Below are 17,375 nucleotides of genomic sequence, written 5' to 3'. Positions count from 1 at the left end.
CTCCCAAGTGAGCTCCCCAGCCCTAGGCACTCATGTCCGTTGTCACACTCAGCGGATCTAGTTGGGTCAAGGCCCGACCCCCTGACAGGTTGCTCAGACTGAGCCACCAATCTAGGGAACTTCTTACCTCTCCTGAGAGGAATACCCTTATGTCCAGGGATTCCCTTCTCCCGTCCCAGGAGGAATCCCTGGAGCCCCCAAGAGTGGAACAGGGCCCAGGGCCCCCGCTGGAATGCATGATGTCATGAGCCCCAGCACTCTCATAATGGACCTCAGAGAGACCCCCCTAGGGTGGGTGGAGAGCGGAAACCGCCCCTCGCACCTTTGAGATCTTCTCCTGGGGAAGGAAAACTTTTTGGGTTACAGAATCTACCAGGTAACCTGTGAGTTTCTAGAGTGGACAACACTTTGTCTCAGTCCGACTGAAGCTGTTCTAGGGCCGGACTGTAGATCAACATATCGTCCAATATGGGACGATACTGGCTGCCCTAGGTCTGACCCCAGGGAGGTAACCTTTTTTTTTTTATATGTCGGCAGAATGGCACAGGCAGGCAAAAGGGTGGAGAGGTACATTCCTATGATTTTGCCACCTTGGGTGCCGCAAACTCGATGTTCGCCGGCCTGCTTTTGTGAGACCGAGAGACAAAACAGGAAGATGCCTATGTAAACAAGGCATTTCCCTTATCTGCCTAGTGACATGACAGGGATCTACTGCTCCCTGTGATCGGGAACAGTGATCACTGTCATGTCAATGGTACCCCACCCCCCCACAGTTAAAATCACTCCCTAGGACACACTTAACCCCTTCCCTACCAGTGTCATTTACACAGTAATTAGTACATTTTTATAGCACTGATCGCTGTATAAATGACAATGGTCCTAAAATAGTGTCAAGTGTTCGATGTGTCCGCCATAATGTCGCAGTCACGATAAAAATCGCAGATCACCGCCATTAATATACGCTTATTGCAATTTTTTTAACCAAAAATATGTAGAAGAATACATAGCGGCCTAAACTGAGAAAGAAATTATTTTTTTATATATATTTTTGGGGGATATTTAGTATTGCAAAATTTACGTTCTTTTTTTGTTTACAGTGCAAAAAATAAAAACCGCAGAGGTGATCAAATACCAAAAGAAAGAAAGCTCTACATTTGGGGGGGGGGGGGGGGCGTACAATTTGTTTGGGTGCAACGCCGCACTTCCGTGCTATTGTCGGTTAAATTGACGCAATGCCATATCGCAAAAAGCGCTCTGGTCAGGAAGGGGGTAAATTCTTCCAGGGCTGAAGTGGTTAAAAAAAAATTAAAACAAAGCTTTACAATCACTTTAGAGCCGGTTCACACTGGGGCGACTCAGCCGCCTCACAAGTCGCGTCCCATTCTATTCAATAGAACCGTTTTAATAGGTCGCTCCGACTTAGAAAAAGGTTTGTGTACGACTTTGAGGGCGACTTGCATTGACTTCTATACAGAAGTCATTTTGCAAGTCGCCTCTGAAGTCGTCTTCAGGACGCCTTGCCGAGTCGCCCCCGAAAGTCGTGCCGCCCCAGTTTGAACCGGCTCTTAGGGGATTTACGAAAAGCAAATTTACTGTGCACTAGATCCAGAGCTAAGTAAATTAGGTAATGCTTCACTTTGCAAAGAATATCCAATCACGTTCAAGAAAAATAAAAGAACAGCGTTTTTGCTTGCACATGATTAGATAATAAAAATCTGATCTAGATCAACTGCTCCGTATATATTAGTCTTTAGTAAATCATCCTGATTGTGTGAATTATGCCTTTTAGAATCATTACATGCTTTTATATATTTAGAGACGTCCTATAATTGCATGTGTGTCCCTTCCGGTGTACATGAGGCCTATAAACCTGGGACTGTGCTCTGAAATAAGGGACTGCATTATATAATGGCACTGTGTTCATTCAAGACACAAATTAATAAAAGGAGAAGTAGGTCAGTGTCCTAAGGGCGGCCTGAGTACAAGGCTAGCCGAGTGACTGACATTTCCCTCTATAGTACATGTCTGTCCTGGCTGATTACATCCCTTCTACTGAGGGATGCTGATGGCGGGCCCCGCTCCCAGGTGTTCCCCCGCCCGCCTGTCACACTGGGATGTTTATCAGAGTCCGAGGTTACACGAGGAAAGGGAGGACATCAAGGAGAACAACTCCCTCTTCCACCACCCCCTGGAGCAGCCCTACTCCCACCGATGACAGCAGGCACGCCTCGGCCACCCCTCCCTGAGAGGACAATCCACACCTCAGGCCCGCCTGCCAAACCCTTCCACTCCATCATGGAGGAGAGAGCCCGCGTCACCGCCTCCGACTACAACTCCCGGCGTGCACCGCGCCGCCGTCTCAGCCAATCCTGGCTAAGTATTACATGACGCCTCAGGCTGAGAAGGCTTCCTAGTCTATGCCCTGTGTATGAAGTGTCATACGTGAGGCAGAAGTGTACAATTTCCTCACACAGGACAGGCTTTCACATTAGAGTGCTGAGAGATAAAATAACGTGCAAATGATTATACAATACAGTGAGAGGTTTTAGTGGCCCCATGATATGGCACTTATTAGTCCATTCACACCATAATGCACACTGTCCAACACAGACAAGAAATGTCCGTTCATACAACCACATTGCAATAGCATGCACTGAAAAAAGTAGGACATGCACTCATTGTTTTTCCCACAGCGTGTTGTAAACACACTACACCTTAACGTATGTGGATGTGGTGAATAAAATGTTGTTTTCACATGTTAATAAAGTTATACAAAAAAAAGGAAGCGGTGCAGGTGCAATATGTTTAGTACATTGGCACGGTTTAGTTCACACACCAGCGGCTCTACATACGAGGCTGCTGGTGTATGGTTTACTTCACACACTAGCGGCTCTACATACGAGGCTGCTGGTGTACGGTTTACTTCACACACTAGCGGCTCTACATACGAGGCTGCCGATGTACGGTTTACTTCACACACTAGCGGCTCTACATACGAGGCTTCCGGTGTACGGTTTACTTCACACACTAGCAGCTCTATAAACGAGGCTGCCTGTGTACGGTTTACTTCACACACTAGCGGCTCTATATACGAGGCTGACGGTGTACGGTTTACTTCACACACTAGCGGCTCTACATACGAGGCTGCCGATGTATGGTTTACTTCACACACTAGCGGCTCTACATACGAGGCTTCCGGTGTACGGTTTACTTCACACACTAGCGGCTCTATAAACAAGGCTGCCTGTGTACGGTTTACTTCACACACTAGCGGCTCTATATACGAGGCTGACGGTGTACGGTTTACTTCACATACTAGCGGCTCTATATACAAGGCTGACGGTGTACGGTTTACTTCACATACTAGCGGCTCTATATACGAGGCTTCCGGTGTACGGTTTACTTCACACACTAGCGGATCTATATACGAGGCTGCCGGTGTGAATGGGCCCTTACAAAAAATGGTTAAAAAAACCTGATATCCAGCCTTTTCACCGTTAAATAATTAGTTCACCTTTAGCTCCGGCTCACACCGCTGCGACTCGAGAGTCCAAAGTCACATTAAAAGTCACAATTTATTAACAGCAATGGAGCCGTTCTAAATAGTGCATCTTAAGTCGCTCCGCCTTAGAAAAAGGTCCCTGCACTACTTTAACACAACTTGCATTGACTTCTGTTAAAGAAGTCTATGCAAGCCGCGATGAAGTCACGCAGGGATGTCAGATTTAAAGCTGCACTAGTGTGAACAAGGGATACATTACCACATGCCTGTAGAGAGCCATGTTGAGGTGTTCCCTGCATCCCATGCAGGCAGCCCCACTGTTATCAATTGAGACACAGCGGCTCCATGGACTCAGCTGCTGCTACCAACTTGACATCCTTGTGTGGCCACGCACCTGCACAGGTGTCACGCTATGGGCAGTGGTTGTGTCTAAAATGACATGAATGGGACTGGCTTCACAGGGAAGCAGGGAACACCCATGCCTCCCTGTGCTGGTAAACAAGGGCCTCCACAAGTGAATGTTTATGTATGCCCCAGAGACTATGGCATGGCACAAAAAATGGTCAGAGACTACCGGCATGGTACAAGAGATGGTCAGAGACTACCGGAATGGTACAAGAGATGGTCAGAGACTACCAGCATGGTACAAGAGATGGTCAGAGACTACCAGCATGGTACACAAGGTGGTCAGACTACCAGCATGGTACACAAGATGGTCAGACTACCAGCATGGTACACAAGATGGTCAGACTACCGGCATGGTGCAAGCGATGGTCAGAGACTACCGGCATAGTACAAGAGATGGTCAGGGACTACCAGCATGTTACAAGAGATGGTCAGAGACTACCAGCATGGTACAAGAGATGGTCAGAGACTACCAGCATGGTACAAGAGATGGTCAGAGACTACCAGCATGGTACAAGAGATGGTCAGAGACTACCAGCATGGTACAAGAGATGGTCAGAGACTACCACCATGGTACAGGAGATAGTCAGAGACTACCGGAATGGTACAGGAGCATCTGACAGGTTCTTGCGTGGACACCTACATTCTAATCTCCCTGAAATTCTCAGGCTGGGTAGTGGAGTTCTCCTTTAAACCCAAGCATAGTGTGGATGTGGGTGTGTGTATATATATATATATATATATATATATATATATATATATATATATATATATATATATATATATATATATATATATATATATAAAACAACATTTTTTGGCAGAATATGTAATCATCTAGAGTTGTTAGCAGATATTTATTAATCTTGTGACTTTCTGTCCAATAAAAAGGTACAAGCCCAGCAGCCAGTGATCCTGAGAAGGAGGACCGTGGCTGATAACAATGCCGCTGCGCTCCGGCAATCGGAGGGTTAATGCTGCGAGCTCCATGGCCAGGCAGTGGAGAGAGGGGGCGGGGCCATTGCCGTGTGTCTGGGGGAGGAGGGGGAGAAGGCGGGGTCAGCGTTGTGTTGTCCGGGGGAGGAGGAGAAGGGGAGGAGACTTCTTCCAGCAGCTGGAGCAAAATATTAATAAAATAAAATATCATCGCTGCACCGGATCCGCCGATCGCCCCCCGTCACCCCCCATTGGAGTGCTCCGCGGAGCGGTCCCCGCACACCCTGAGGAGGCAGCCCGCCTGGTAAGCCGTGGCGAGGAGGGAAAGAGGAGGGTCCCGGGGAGGAGGCCTCGCCAGGGCTGGATGGAGCCGACGGATCCCGTAGCGGGATGGAAGGGGGAGGTGGGAGAGAAGGGGTGTCCGGGCCGCCCCTCTCCGGGGCTGTCAATCAGGGCGGGGGGATCAGGGGCCCCGGCTGCGGGGAGAGACGGAGCTACTACGCCACAACCCCCTTCTGCAACCAGCTACAGCCGCCATGAGAGGGAGCCAGGCCCCCCATCCCTCCTCCTCCAGCATCCAGCCTCCCTCAGCCACAGCGACCGGCCTTTATATCCTCCCCCCGTCCCATCCCCTCCGCTAGCCGCGTCCCTTCCACTAGCCGCGTCCCTTCCACTAGCCGCGTCCCTTCCTCCTGATTATCAGTGCCACGAATAAGTACTAATTCACCATGAGCGGTACGTAACACCCCCACAACACCCTCCCCTGACAGATCCAGGGCCCCCTCCGTACATATTCTCCCCGGGATCACTGCCTCCTCCTCCTCCTATGGGGTGTGACACCAGGCATGGGGTCGGCTTTACATGAGCATGTGTCTGCATGGAGGAGATACAAACATTGGAGGTGGGCGAGTCCAGCATCCTACATGTCACCACCCATCCCTCTGCTCACCATGGTCCTGTCACCCATCCCTCTGCTCACCATGGTCCTGTCACCCATCCCTCTGCTCACCATGGTCCTGTCACCCATCCCTCTGCTCACCATGGTCCTGTCACCCATCCCTCTGCTCACCATGGTCCTGTCACCCATCCCTCTGCTCACCATGGACCTGTCACCCATCCCTCTGCTCACCATGGTCCTGTCACCCATCCCTCTGCTCACCATGGTGCTGTCACCCTAGTCTCTGCTCACCATGGTCCTGTCACCCTCTTCTCTGCTCACCATGGTCCTGTCACCCATCCCTCTGCTCACCATGGTCCTGTCACCCATCCCTCTGCTCACCATGGTCCTGTCACCCATCCCTCTGCTCACCATGGTCCTGTCACCCATCCCTCTGCTCACCATGGTCCTGTCACCCTCTTCTCTGCTCACCATGGTCCTGTCACCCATCCCTCTGCTCACCATGGACCTGTCACCCATCCCTCTGCTCACCATGGACCTGTCACCCATCCCTCTGCTCACCATGGTCCTGTCACCCATCCCTCTGCTTACCATGGTCCTGTCACCCATCCCTCTGCTCACCATGGTCCTGTCACCCATCCCTCTGCTCACCATGGTCCTGTCACCCATCCCTCTGCTCACCATGGACCTGTCACCCATCCCTCTGCTCACCATGGTCCTGTCACCCATCCCTCTGCTCACCATGGTGCTGTCACCCTAGTCTCTGCTCACCATGGTCCTGTCACCCTCTTCTCTGCTCACCATGGTCCTGTCACCCATCCCTCTGCTCACCATGGTCCTGTCACCCATCCCTCTGCTCACCATGGTCCTGTCACCCATCCCTCTGCTCACCATGGTCCTGTCACCCATCCCTCTGCTCACCATGGTCCTGTCACCCTCTTCTCTGCTCACCATGGTCCTGTCACCCATCCCTCTGCTCACCATGGACCTGTCACCCATCCCTCTGCTCACCATGGACCTGTCACCCATCCCTCTGCTCACCATGGTCCTGTCACCCATCCCTCTGCTCACCATGGTCCTGTCACCCATCCCTCTGCTCACCATGGTGCTGTCACCCTAGTCTCTGCTCACCATGGTCCTGTCACCCTCTTCTCTGCTCACCATGGTCCTGTCACCCATCCCTCTGCTCACCATGGTCCTGTCACCCATCCCTCTGCTCACCATGGTCCTGTCACCCATCCCTCTGCTTACCATGGTCCTGTCACCCATCCCTCTGCTCACCATGGTCCTGTCACCCTAGTCTCTGCTCACCATGGTCCTGTCACCCTAGTCTCTGCTCACCATGGTCCTGTCACCCTAGTCTCTGCTCACCATGGTCCTGTCACCCTAGTCTCTGCTCACCATGGTCCTGTCACCCTAGTCTCTGCTCACCATGGTCCTGTCACCCTAGTCTCTGCTCACCATGGTCCTGTCACCCTAGTCTCTGCTCACCATGGTCCTGTCACCCTAGTCTCTGCTCACCATGGTCCTGTCACCCTCTTCTCTGCTCACCATGGTGCTGTCACCCTCTTCTCTGGTCACCATGGTGCTGTCACCCTAGTCTCTGGTCACCATGGTCCTGTCACCCTAGTCTCTGGTCACCATGGTCCTGTCACCCTAGTCTCTGCTCACCATGGTCCTGTCACCCTAGTCTCTGCTCACCATGGTCCTGTCACCCTAGTCTCTGCTCACCATGGTCCTGTCACCCTAGTCTCTGCTCACCATGGTCCTGTCACCATAGTCTCTGCTCACCATGGTCCTGTCACCTTCTCTGCTCACCATGGTCCTGTCACCCTAGTCTCTGCTCACCATGGTCCTGTCACCCTAGTCTCTGCTCACCATGGTCCTGTCACCCTAGTCTCTGCTCACCATGGTCCTGTCACCTTCTTCTCTGCTCACCATGGTCCTGTCACCCTAGTCTCTGCTCACCATGGTCCTGTCACCCTAGTCTCTGCTCACCATGGTCCTGTCACCTTCTTCTCTGCTCACCATGGTCCTGTCACCCTAGTCTCTGGTCACCATGGTCCTGTCACCCTCTTCTCTGGTCACCATGGTCCTGTCACCCTTCTTCTCTGCTCACCATGGTCCTGTCACCCATCCCTCTGCTCACCATGGTCCTGTCACCCATCCCTCTGCTCACCATGGTCCTGTCACCATAGTCTCTGCTCACCATGGTCCTGTCACCCTAGTCTCTGCTCACCATGGTCCTGTCACCTTCTTCTCTGCTCACCATGGTCCTGTCACCCTAGTCTCTGGTCAAAATGGTCCTGTCACCCTCTTCTCTGGTCACCATGGTCCTGTCACCCTCTTCTCTGGTCACCATGGTCCTGTCACCCTTCTTCTCTGCTCACCATGGTCCTGTCACCCATCCCTCTGCTCACCATGGTCCTGTCACCCATCCCTCTGCTCACCATGGTCCTGTCACCATAGTCTCTGCTCACCATGGTCCTGTCACCCTAGTCTCTGCTCACCATGGTCCTGTCACCTTCTTCTCTGCTCACCATGGTCCTGTCACCTTCTTCTCTGCTCACCATGGTCCTGTCACCCTAGTCTCTGGTCACCATGGTCCTGTCACCCTCTTCTCTGGTCAAAATGGTCCTGTCACCCTCTTCTCTGCTCACCATGGTCCTGTCACCATAGGTCTCTGCTCACCATGGTCCTGTCACCATAGGTCTCTGCTCACCATGGTCCTGTCACCATAGGTCTCTGCTCACCATGGTCCTGTCACCATAGGTCTCTGGTCACCTTCGTTTTGTCACTTTCTTCTCTGGTCACCATGGTTCTGTCACCTTCTTCTCTGGTCACCGTGGTTCTGTCACCTTCTTCTCTGGTCACCATGGTTCTGTCACCTTCTTCTCTGGTCACGTGGTTCTGTAACCTTCTCTAGTCACGTGGTTCTGTAACCTTCTCTGGTTACTGTGGTCCTCTCACCTTCTTCTCTGGTCCCATCACCTTCTTCTCTGGACACCACAATCCTGTCACCATGAACCCATCACCAAGCTCCATTCTGGTCACCATGAACCCGTCACCAAGCTCCATTCTGGTCACCATGGACCCGTCACCAAGCTCCATTCTGGTCACCATGGACCCGTCACCAAGCTCCATTCTGATTACCAAGCTCCATTCTGATTACCAAGCTCCATTCTGGTCACCATGGATCCGTCACCAAGCTCCATTCTGGTCACCATGGAACCGTCACCAAGCTCCATTCTGGTCACCATGGACCTGTCACCAAGCTCCATTCTGGTCACCATGGACCCGTCGCCAAGCTCCATTCTGGTCACCAAGCTCGATTCTGGTCACCATGGACCCGTCACCAAGCTCCATTCTGGTCACCAAGCTCCATTCTGGTCACCATGGACCCGTCACCAAGCTCCATTCTGGTCACCAAGCTCCATTCTGATTACCAAGCTCCATTCTGGTCACCATGGACCCATCACCCTGCGCTCTGGTCACAATGCTTTGTCACTCTCCACTATGGTCACCATGGCCCTGTCACTACCCTTCACTCTGTTCACCATGGACTTGTTGTCATGGTCCTGTGGCCACCCTCCATCCACTGTGGTAACTAGGGTCCTTTGGACCTTTCACAATCCTTGGCTCAGGTCACTATAAACCTGGTACACGTGCTGTAAGATGAGCTCATTTAGTCATATCTGTTCTGCCTGGAACATCCCATGCAATAGGATGTGGGGGGGGGGGGGGGGTTTAAAAATAGAGATTGACATAAAATTCTTTCCAAAATTGTGAACTCCACTGCTGATTTATTTTTATTATTTTATTCTGGGATTGCAGGGGTTAGAATATGGGACAACACAATAGGATTTAATGGTAGAAGCTAGTAATGGTAAATTAGCAACCTTCCTTTTCCAGTGCCTTGCTGGACGTTTTCCGTTACTTTGTTTATTGACACCTGTCCTGTCATTGTGGTTCTTTTACAGATCAGGCAGAGGAAGATATGGCCAGCGAGGAAGGAAAAAGTAACGAACCAGAGGCCAAAAAAAAGGGCAAGTCATCAGGTTCACAGGTAATTTGTATGTTCTGTACATTCAGGGTGCACTGCGTTTATTTTTATTTATCTAATTCAGAATTTTATCCAAATTTTAAACCCCTACTTTGTGCAGGATTCTCTTCAAAGCTTTCCAGCAAGGCAAGCATTTCCATTCCTCAGGAGGATCTTGCTGTCATGTAGACATACTTCTATGTCCTGTAAATTAGTTTACATGCCAAGGAAGTCCAGTTCCACCCCTGTACTTTCTGGACCCTCTGGCTGTAAGCACTGCAGCTCTCGTAGACCCCAGTGTAATAAAGGATGAGAAGGGGGCCTAGAGATATAATTATGGTACTGGGTTCTATGACACTTGCAGCCAAAATGGCCAGGAAATACAGCAGGACCTGCACTTCTTCCGACATGCAAGCTAGCTGATTTACAGGAGATGGAAGTATGCCTGCATGACAGGTTCTCATTAGAACGAGAATGTTTAATGCTGGACCTGTGAAGGTACTTCTGCCTGGAGTATGGCTTTTAGCAATGGTGTATTTAATGAAGAACGTTGGGGGGGGGGGGGGGGGGTTGAACTTTATTTAAAATCTGCTGAGTTACAAGTAGTTAATAGGGGGGGACAGAGCGACTTGTGTGTAGAAGAGCCTTAAAATGGATGTAAACCCTCACATACAGCCAGTGAAGTGAACACCTCAGATGATACACAGAGATGAAACAAATCTCTCTACATAAGTTTTACATGTTTATCTGCTGTCTTCAGCCTGCTATATTCTTTAGGCCGCTTCCAGACTGGGGCGCGGGTGGCGTAGCAGCACTTTGTCGTAATTTTTGTGGAGGTATTCGGCCGCTAGCGTCATGCTTTTAACACCCGCTAGCGGCCAATAAAGGGTTAAAACCACCGGCAAAAAGCGCTGCTTTGCCAGTGGCTTGGTTGCGGTGCCCATTTCAATGGGCAAGAGCGGTGGAGGAGCAGTGTATACACCGCTCCTTTACCGCTCCAAGGATGCTGCTTGCAGGACATATTTTAATGTGCTGCCAGCGCATCTCCTCAGTGTGAAAGCCCTCAGGTAGTAGTAGGTGTGTAGTCTTGCCTTACACCTTGCGACAGCTGATTGGAGGAAAGGCCCCCCCACACCGCATAGGCAGAAGAACGAAGATACTTTCAGAGCTGTGCTATGACAAGACAAGCTCTCTGCCAATCTATTTATAGCACCCACCCGATAAAAATTTAAGGCTGCTTTTATCTCCCATCTTGGAGAACTTGTCAGAAGTTATCATGCTGATAAGGGCCCTTTCACACTGGAGCGGGGGGCGGCGGTAAAGGGCAGTTATTTTTAGCGGCCCTTTAACCGCCAATTTCGTGGCGCTATTCGGCGCTAGCGGGGCGGTTTTACCCCAGCTAGCGGCCGAGACAGGGTTAAAAACCACCGCAAAGCGCCTCTGCAGAGGCGCTTTGCCAGCGGTATAGCTGCGTTGACCCATTGATTCCAATGGGCAGGAGCAGTATACACACCGTTCTAAAGATGCTGCTAGCAGGACTTTTTTTTTTTATCGTCCTGCTACCGCACCGCTCTAGTGTGAAACCCCTTGGGGGTTTCACCCTTTCAGACAGCGGCTGTTTTAGGTCAGTTTGCAGGTGCTATTTTTAGCGCAATAGCGCCTGCAAAATGACCCGGTGTGAAAGGGGTCTTGCAGAGGAACGAAACAGCAGAAAGACACGGGACTCTGTGCTTCGGAGAGAGATAAGTTAACACTATAGATATATGTAGGTCAAATTTGAATGGGGTTTACATCTACTCAAAATCTTTTGTCGCAGCACTGGAGATATAGCGAGAGCTATACTATCTGCGATCAATGAGAGTGTATATTGTAAAGAAAAAGCAGTAATTCAAGAGACGGCATACTCCTCCTGAATTTTCATTATTTTTAGCCACGCAGATTATTATTTTTTTTTTTAGTTTTTCTTTACAAGAGCGACTTTCAAGTCTTGGCAGTGTGAAAGGGGCCTAAAATTGGTGCATTCACTACTTTGGTGTGATGCAATATGATTTAAGCCTATTTAAAATAAATGGGCTCAAATTGCACCACACTAAATTGCATGTGAATTGCACAGGATTGCGATCTGATTCCTATGCAATTCATAGTGTAAATCAGGGCTCAAGGTATAGGTCACCTTTTGCAGAAATGTATTACATGCACTCATATTCATAAAACTAAAAAATGTGCATATATTACATTTTTTCACTGATGCATGCAGAGCATTGCAACCTCGATGGGGCTGGAGGTAGTAACCACTGAACTATCAGTGTAGCAACATCACCACAGTTATGCAACAGGTTCTTTGGGCCTGATCCACAAAAACCTGGCGTAACTTGATTTTTCCCGTTTAAGTTACACCGCCGCAAAATCTCTACTAAAGTGCCCGATCCACAAAGCACTTACCTCGAAATTTTGAGCGGTGTAACTTAAATCCGTCCGGCGCAAGGCGTTCCTAATCTAATGGGGCGAGTCCCATTTAAATTAGGCACGCTCCCGTGCCGGACGTACTGCGCATGCTCCCAACACGATTTTCCCTACGTGCATTGCGCGAAATTACGTTACGCCGAGTTTTGTGAATCGCGCCGGGTAAAAAAAGTTGCGTCGGGAAAAAAAAGAGATGCGGCGGGAAAAAAAAATGTTTTAAAAAAAATTTGACAGCGTCGCGGGATAGAAGGGTATACTTTTACATGGTGTATTAACTTTACACTTTGTAAAAGCAGCCCTAATTTTGCGACGGCAAACTAATACTTACGGAGAAAAAACGAAGAGTAAAAGCTTCGTAGATCTCCGTAAGTGCTAATTTGCATACCCGACGCTGGATTTCGACGAGAAATGCCCCCAGCGGCGGCTGCGGTACTGCATCCTAAGATCCGACAGTGTAAGTCCCTTACACATGTCGGATCTTCTGCCTAACTATGAGAAACTGATTCTGTGGATCAGTTCCATAGATAGAAACAGGGATACGACGGCGTATCAGTAGATACGCCGGCGTATCCCTTTTGTGGATCAGGCCCTGAGTTCCTATGCCATGGAGGTAGATGGGACTTGAAGTCATCCCATTCACAGGTCTGGGGTTTTGGAAGGCAACAATGTTTCATGTTACACCCTAAACATCTGAAAGATGGTGTATGCCTTTAAAGGGTTAGTTCTCCTTTAACAAAAACATGCTTGTGCAGGTAAGGGGCCCCTGTAGATAAAAAGCAACTGTGCAGCTTTGACCAAAGTTGGATAATGCCCTTGATGTAGGTGTAGGCTGTTTACGTACCTCTGGAATCCTGATTGAAAAACTCCTAGAGATGGCATCATCCCATCCTGCTTTTTTGCTAAAATGTTTAACCACTTCAATACTGGGCACTTATGACAATTGCACGGTCATGCTACACTGTACCCAATCAGAATTTTTATAATTTTTCTCCCACAAATAGAGCTTTCATTTGGTGGTATTTGATCACCTCTGCGTTTTTTTTTATTTTTTGCTAAACAAATAAAAGACTGAAAACTTTGAAAATAAAAGATAAAATGTCTTTTGTTTCTGTTATACAATTTTGTAAATAAGTATGTTTTCGCCTTCACTGACGGGCACTGGTAGGCGGCACTGATGGGTACTTATGGGTGGTACTGATAGGTGGCACTGATATGCGGCGCTGATAGATGGCAATGATGGGCATTACTGATGGCACTGGCAGGCATTGGGGATGGGAACTGATTGGCAGCTGTTTGGGCACTGATTAGCATTTCCCTGGTGGTCTAGTGTGGTGGCCATCCCTGGTGGTCCTGGGCTGGCATCTGCGGGGGGGCTGCGCTGAAAAACAATCAACACAGACTCCCTTGTCAGGAGAGCAGCCGATCGGCTCGCCTCTACACGCGTCTGTCAGACGCGAGTGAGAAAAAGCTGATCTATGGCTCTTCCTGTTTACATCATGATCAGCCGTGATTGGACACGGCTGATCACGTGGTAAAGAGCGTCATTCCGCTTTAGGCCAGACGGGAAGTGGCTAAAAGACACTCCCAGCCATTACTGCTCACCTCCGTCATCACAGGAGCAAGCTCTTGAAAGCCGCACATGTGTGGATCCACTATTTCCTCCATTGCAGCATCAATGAGCTCAAAGCTGCTGTGACATGAGGGTGCGACGGGCTTTAAATCAGCTGACTGGGGAGATTTACTAAAGCTGGTGCACACAGAATCTGTGCATAGTAATCAATCGGCTTCCAAGTTTTATTGTCAAAGCTTAAGGCCGGGTTCACACTGGTACAACACGACAGTCGTACGACTGTGGATCCGACTTTGCCCTGCAACTTGGTCGGACTTCAATGAACAGGGATCCGACTTTAATCCCAGACAAAACCAGGCACGCAAAATGTAAAAAAAAAAAAAGGCATGGGTTCCCCCTCCAAGAGCATACCAGGCCCTTCGGTCTAGTATAGATTTTAAAGGGGAACCCCCACGCCAAAAAAATGGCACGGGGTCTCCCCAAATTCGATACTAGACCTTTATCCAAGCACACAGCCCAGCAAATCAGGAAAGGGGGTGGGGACAAGCGAGCACCCCCTCCTGAACTGTACCAAGCCGCATGTCCTAAACATGCGCTCCCCACCCCAAAGCATCTTGTCCCCATGTTGATGAGGACAAGGGCCTCTTCCCGACAACCCTGGCCGTTGGTTGTCAGGGTCAGCAGGCGGGGGCTTATCGGAATCTGGAAGCCCCCGTTTAACAAGGGGGCCCCCAGATCCCAGCCCCCCACCCTATGTGAATGAGTATGGGGTACATTGTACCCCAATCCATTCACCTCTACTGGGTTCTTCTAGCCCTCTCCGGTTCCTCTGTCCGCTGCCTCTGATGGGGTCTTCTAGCCCTCTCCGGTTCTTCTCCCTTTGTCTGCTGTCTTCTCGCTCTTTTGCCGGGTCTTCTCTGCTGTCTTCTCGCTCTTTTGCCGGGTCTTCTCCGCTGTCTTCTTCCAAAATGGACTCAATGCTCTTTTCCGCTCTAATGCTGGGTGTGTTTGTGCCACTACTTATATTGGCATGGGGGCGGGGTCACCAGGTGATGTCCTATGGAGGCCTTGCCCCCTTAGGCCAGCACTACCACTTCATGCACTGGGCGGTGACGTCATAAGGGGGCGGGCCTCCATATGAGGTTACCCGTGACCCCGTCCCATGCCAATATACAGTTGTGCTCATAAGTTTACATACCCTAACAACATTTATGATTTCTTGGCCATTTTTCAGAGAATATGAATGATAACACAAAAATGTTTCTATCACTTATGGTTAGTGTTTGGCTGAAGCATTTATTATGAATCAACTGTGTTTTACCCACTTACCCCCCGGACCATATTGCTGCCCAAAGACCAGAGTACTTTTTGCGATTCGGGACTGCGTCGCTTTAACAGACAATTGCGCGGTCGTGCGACGTGGCTCCCAAACAAAATTGGCGTCCTTTTTTTCCCACAAATAGAGCTTTCTTTTGGTGGTATTTGATCACCTCTGTGTTTTTTATTTTTTGCGCTATAAACAAAAATAGAACGACAATTTTGAAAAAAATGAATATTTTTTACTTTTTGCTGTAATAAATATCCCCCAAAAATATATAAAAAAACATTTTTTTTCCTCAGTTTAGGCCGATACGTATTCTTCTACATATTTTTCGTAAAAAAAAATCGCAATAAGCGTTTATTGATTGGTTTGCGCAAAAGTTATAGCGTTTACAAAATAGGGGGTATTTTTATGGCATTTTTATTAATATATTTTTTTACTAGTAATGGCGGCGATCAGCGATTTTTTTTTTTTCGGTATTGCGACATTATGGCGGACACTTCGGAAACTTTTGACACATTTTTGGGACCATTGGCATTTTTATAGCGATCAGTGCTATAAAAATGCATTAGATTACTATAAAAATGCCACTGGCAGTGAAGGGGTTAACACTAGGGGGCGGGGAAGGGGTTAAGTATGCCTGGGTGTGTTCTTACTGTGGGGGGGGGGGGGGTGGCCTCACTAGGGGAAACACTGATCCACGGTTCATACATTGTATGAACAGAAAATCAGCATTTCCCCTGCTGACAGGAAGGAGAGCTGTGTGTTTACACACACAGCTCCCGTTCCCCGCTCTGTACCGAGCGATCGCGTGTGCCCGGCGGCGATCGCGCCCGCCGGGCACACGCACGGGAGTCGGGGGCGAGCGGGGGGCGCGCGCGCATCCGGCGGCGCGCGTGCGCCCCTAGTGGCGGCTAATAGGCAGGACGTCATATCACGTGATCTCGCCTAGGAGAGCCACCTTGTGGACGTATTTCGACGGTGCGGCGACGGCAAGTGGTTACTCTTTTTAAATCATAATCACAACAGAAACTACTCAAATTACCCTGATCAAAGGTTTAGCTACCTTGTGTTTTTGGCCTGATAACATGCACACAAGTTGACACAAAGGGGTTTAAATGGCTATTAATGGTAACCATCCTCACCCTGTGATCTGACAGACCCTTGCATCTTTCATCCAGTGCTGCACTGACTTTTCTGGATTCTGAGTCATGGGGAAAGTAAAAGAATTGTCAAAGGATCTGCGGGAAATGGTAGTTGAATTGTAAAAAACAGGAAAGGGATATAAAAAGATATCCAAGGAATTGAGAATGCCAATCAGCAGTGTTCAAACTCTAATCAAGAAGTGGAAAATAAGGGATTCTGTTGAAACCAAACGACAGTCAGGTTGACCAACTACAATTTCAGCCACAACTGCCAGGAAAATTGTTCAGGATGCAAAAAAAAAACACAAATAACTTCAGGTGAAATACAGGACTCTCTGAAAACATGTGGTGTGGCTGTTTCAAGATGCACAATAAGGAGGCACTTGAAGAAAGATGGGCTGCATGGTCGAGTGGCCAGAAGGAAGCAATAAACGGTATTAAGAACTAGGGTATGTAAACTTCAGAGTCAGAGATCAGAGTCATTTGAGTAGTTTCTGTTGTGATTATAAAAACTAAAGAGTAAACAAAGTTGATTGATAGTAAATGGCTTCAGCCAAAAACTAACCATGAGTGAAAAAAGTTTTTGTGTTATCATTCATATTCTCTGAAAAATGAAATAAATTCTGCCAGGGTATGTAAACTTATGAGCACAACTGTAAGTATTGGCACACCACGCACCCAGCATTAGAGGGGGAGAGGGTGCCGAGATATCGGGAGAAGACCCTGCAGAGGCAGAAGGCAGACAGAGAGGGAAGAACCAGAGAGGGCTAGAAGACATTGCCAGAAGAGGGGAGAGGAAGTCAGAAGAGACGCCGGAGCTGTCTTAATAAATTGCTTTAAAAACCTGTGTACTGCATTTTATTTTTAACACCTGCTTTTTTTTTTTTTTTAGGTGAATGGGTAGGGCCATACTCATTTACATAGGGTGGGGGGCCAGGATCTGGGGGTTCCCTTGTTAAAGGGGGCTTCCTGATTCTGATAAGCCCCCTGTCCGCAGACCCTGACAATAAATGGCCAGGGTTGTCGGGAAGAGGCCCTTGTCCTCATCAACATTGGGACACGGTGCTTTGGGGTGGGGGCCAAGGTCCCCCTG

General features: G+C 49.1%; 1 protein-coding gene across 2 annotated transcripts in view; it reads left to right on the top strand.

Annotated features, from left to right (window-relative positions):
* Positions 1–4,972: 4,972 nt before the first annotated feature.
* The window catches only part of SP4 (Sp4 transcription factor), a 41,048-nt gene continuing 28,645 nt past the window's right edge, over positions 4,973–17,375 (top strand). The window contains exons 1-2 of one of the 2 annotated variants that reach the window (XM_040352804.1): positions 4,973–5,147; positions 9,722–9,807. In XM_040352804.1, the coding sequence (XP_040208738.1) occupies positions 9,739–9,807 (69 nt within the window). In that variant the 5' untranslated portion in view covers positions 4,973–5,147; positions 9,722–9,738. Of the gene's footprint in view, positions 5,148–5,340; positions 5,579–9,721; positions 9,808–17,375 lie in introns of those variants that run through there. The other variant, XM_040352803.1, reaches the window with a different exon arrangement.

Source organism: Rana temporaria, chromosome 5 (assembly GCF_905171775.1).
Source record: "Rana temporaria chromosome 5, aRanTem1.1, whole genome shotgun sequence".
NCBI classification, from domain to species: Eukaryota; Metazoa; Chordata; class Amphibia; order Anura; family Ranidae; genus Rana; species Rana temporaria.
This window is presented reverse-complemented; position numbering and strand designations above follow the sequence as displayed.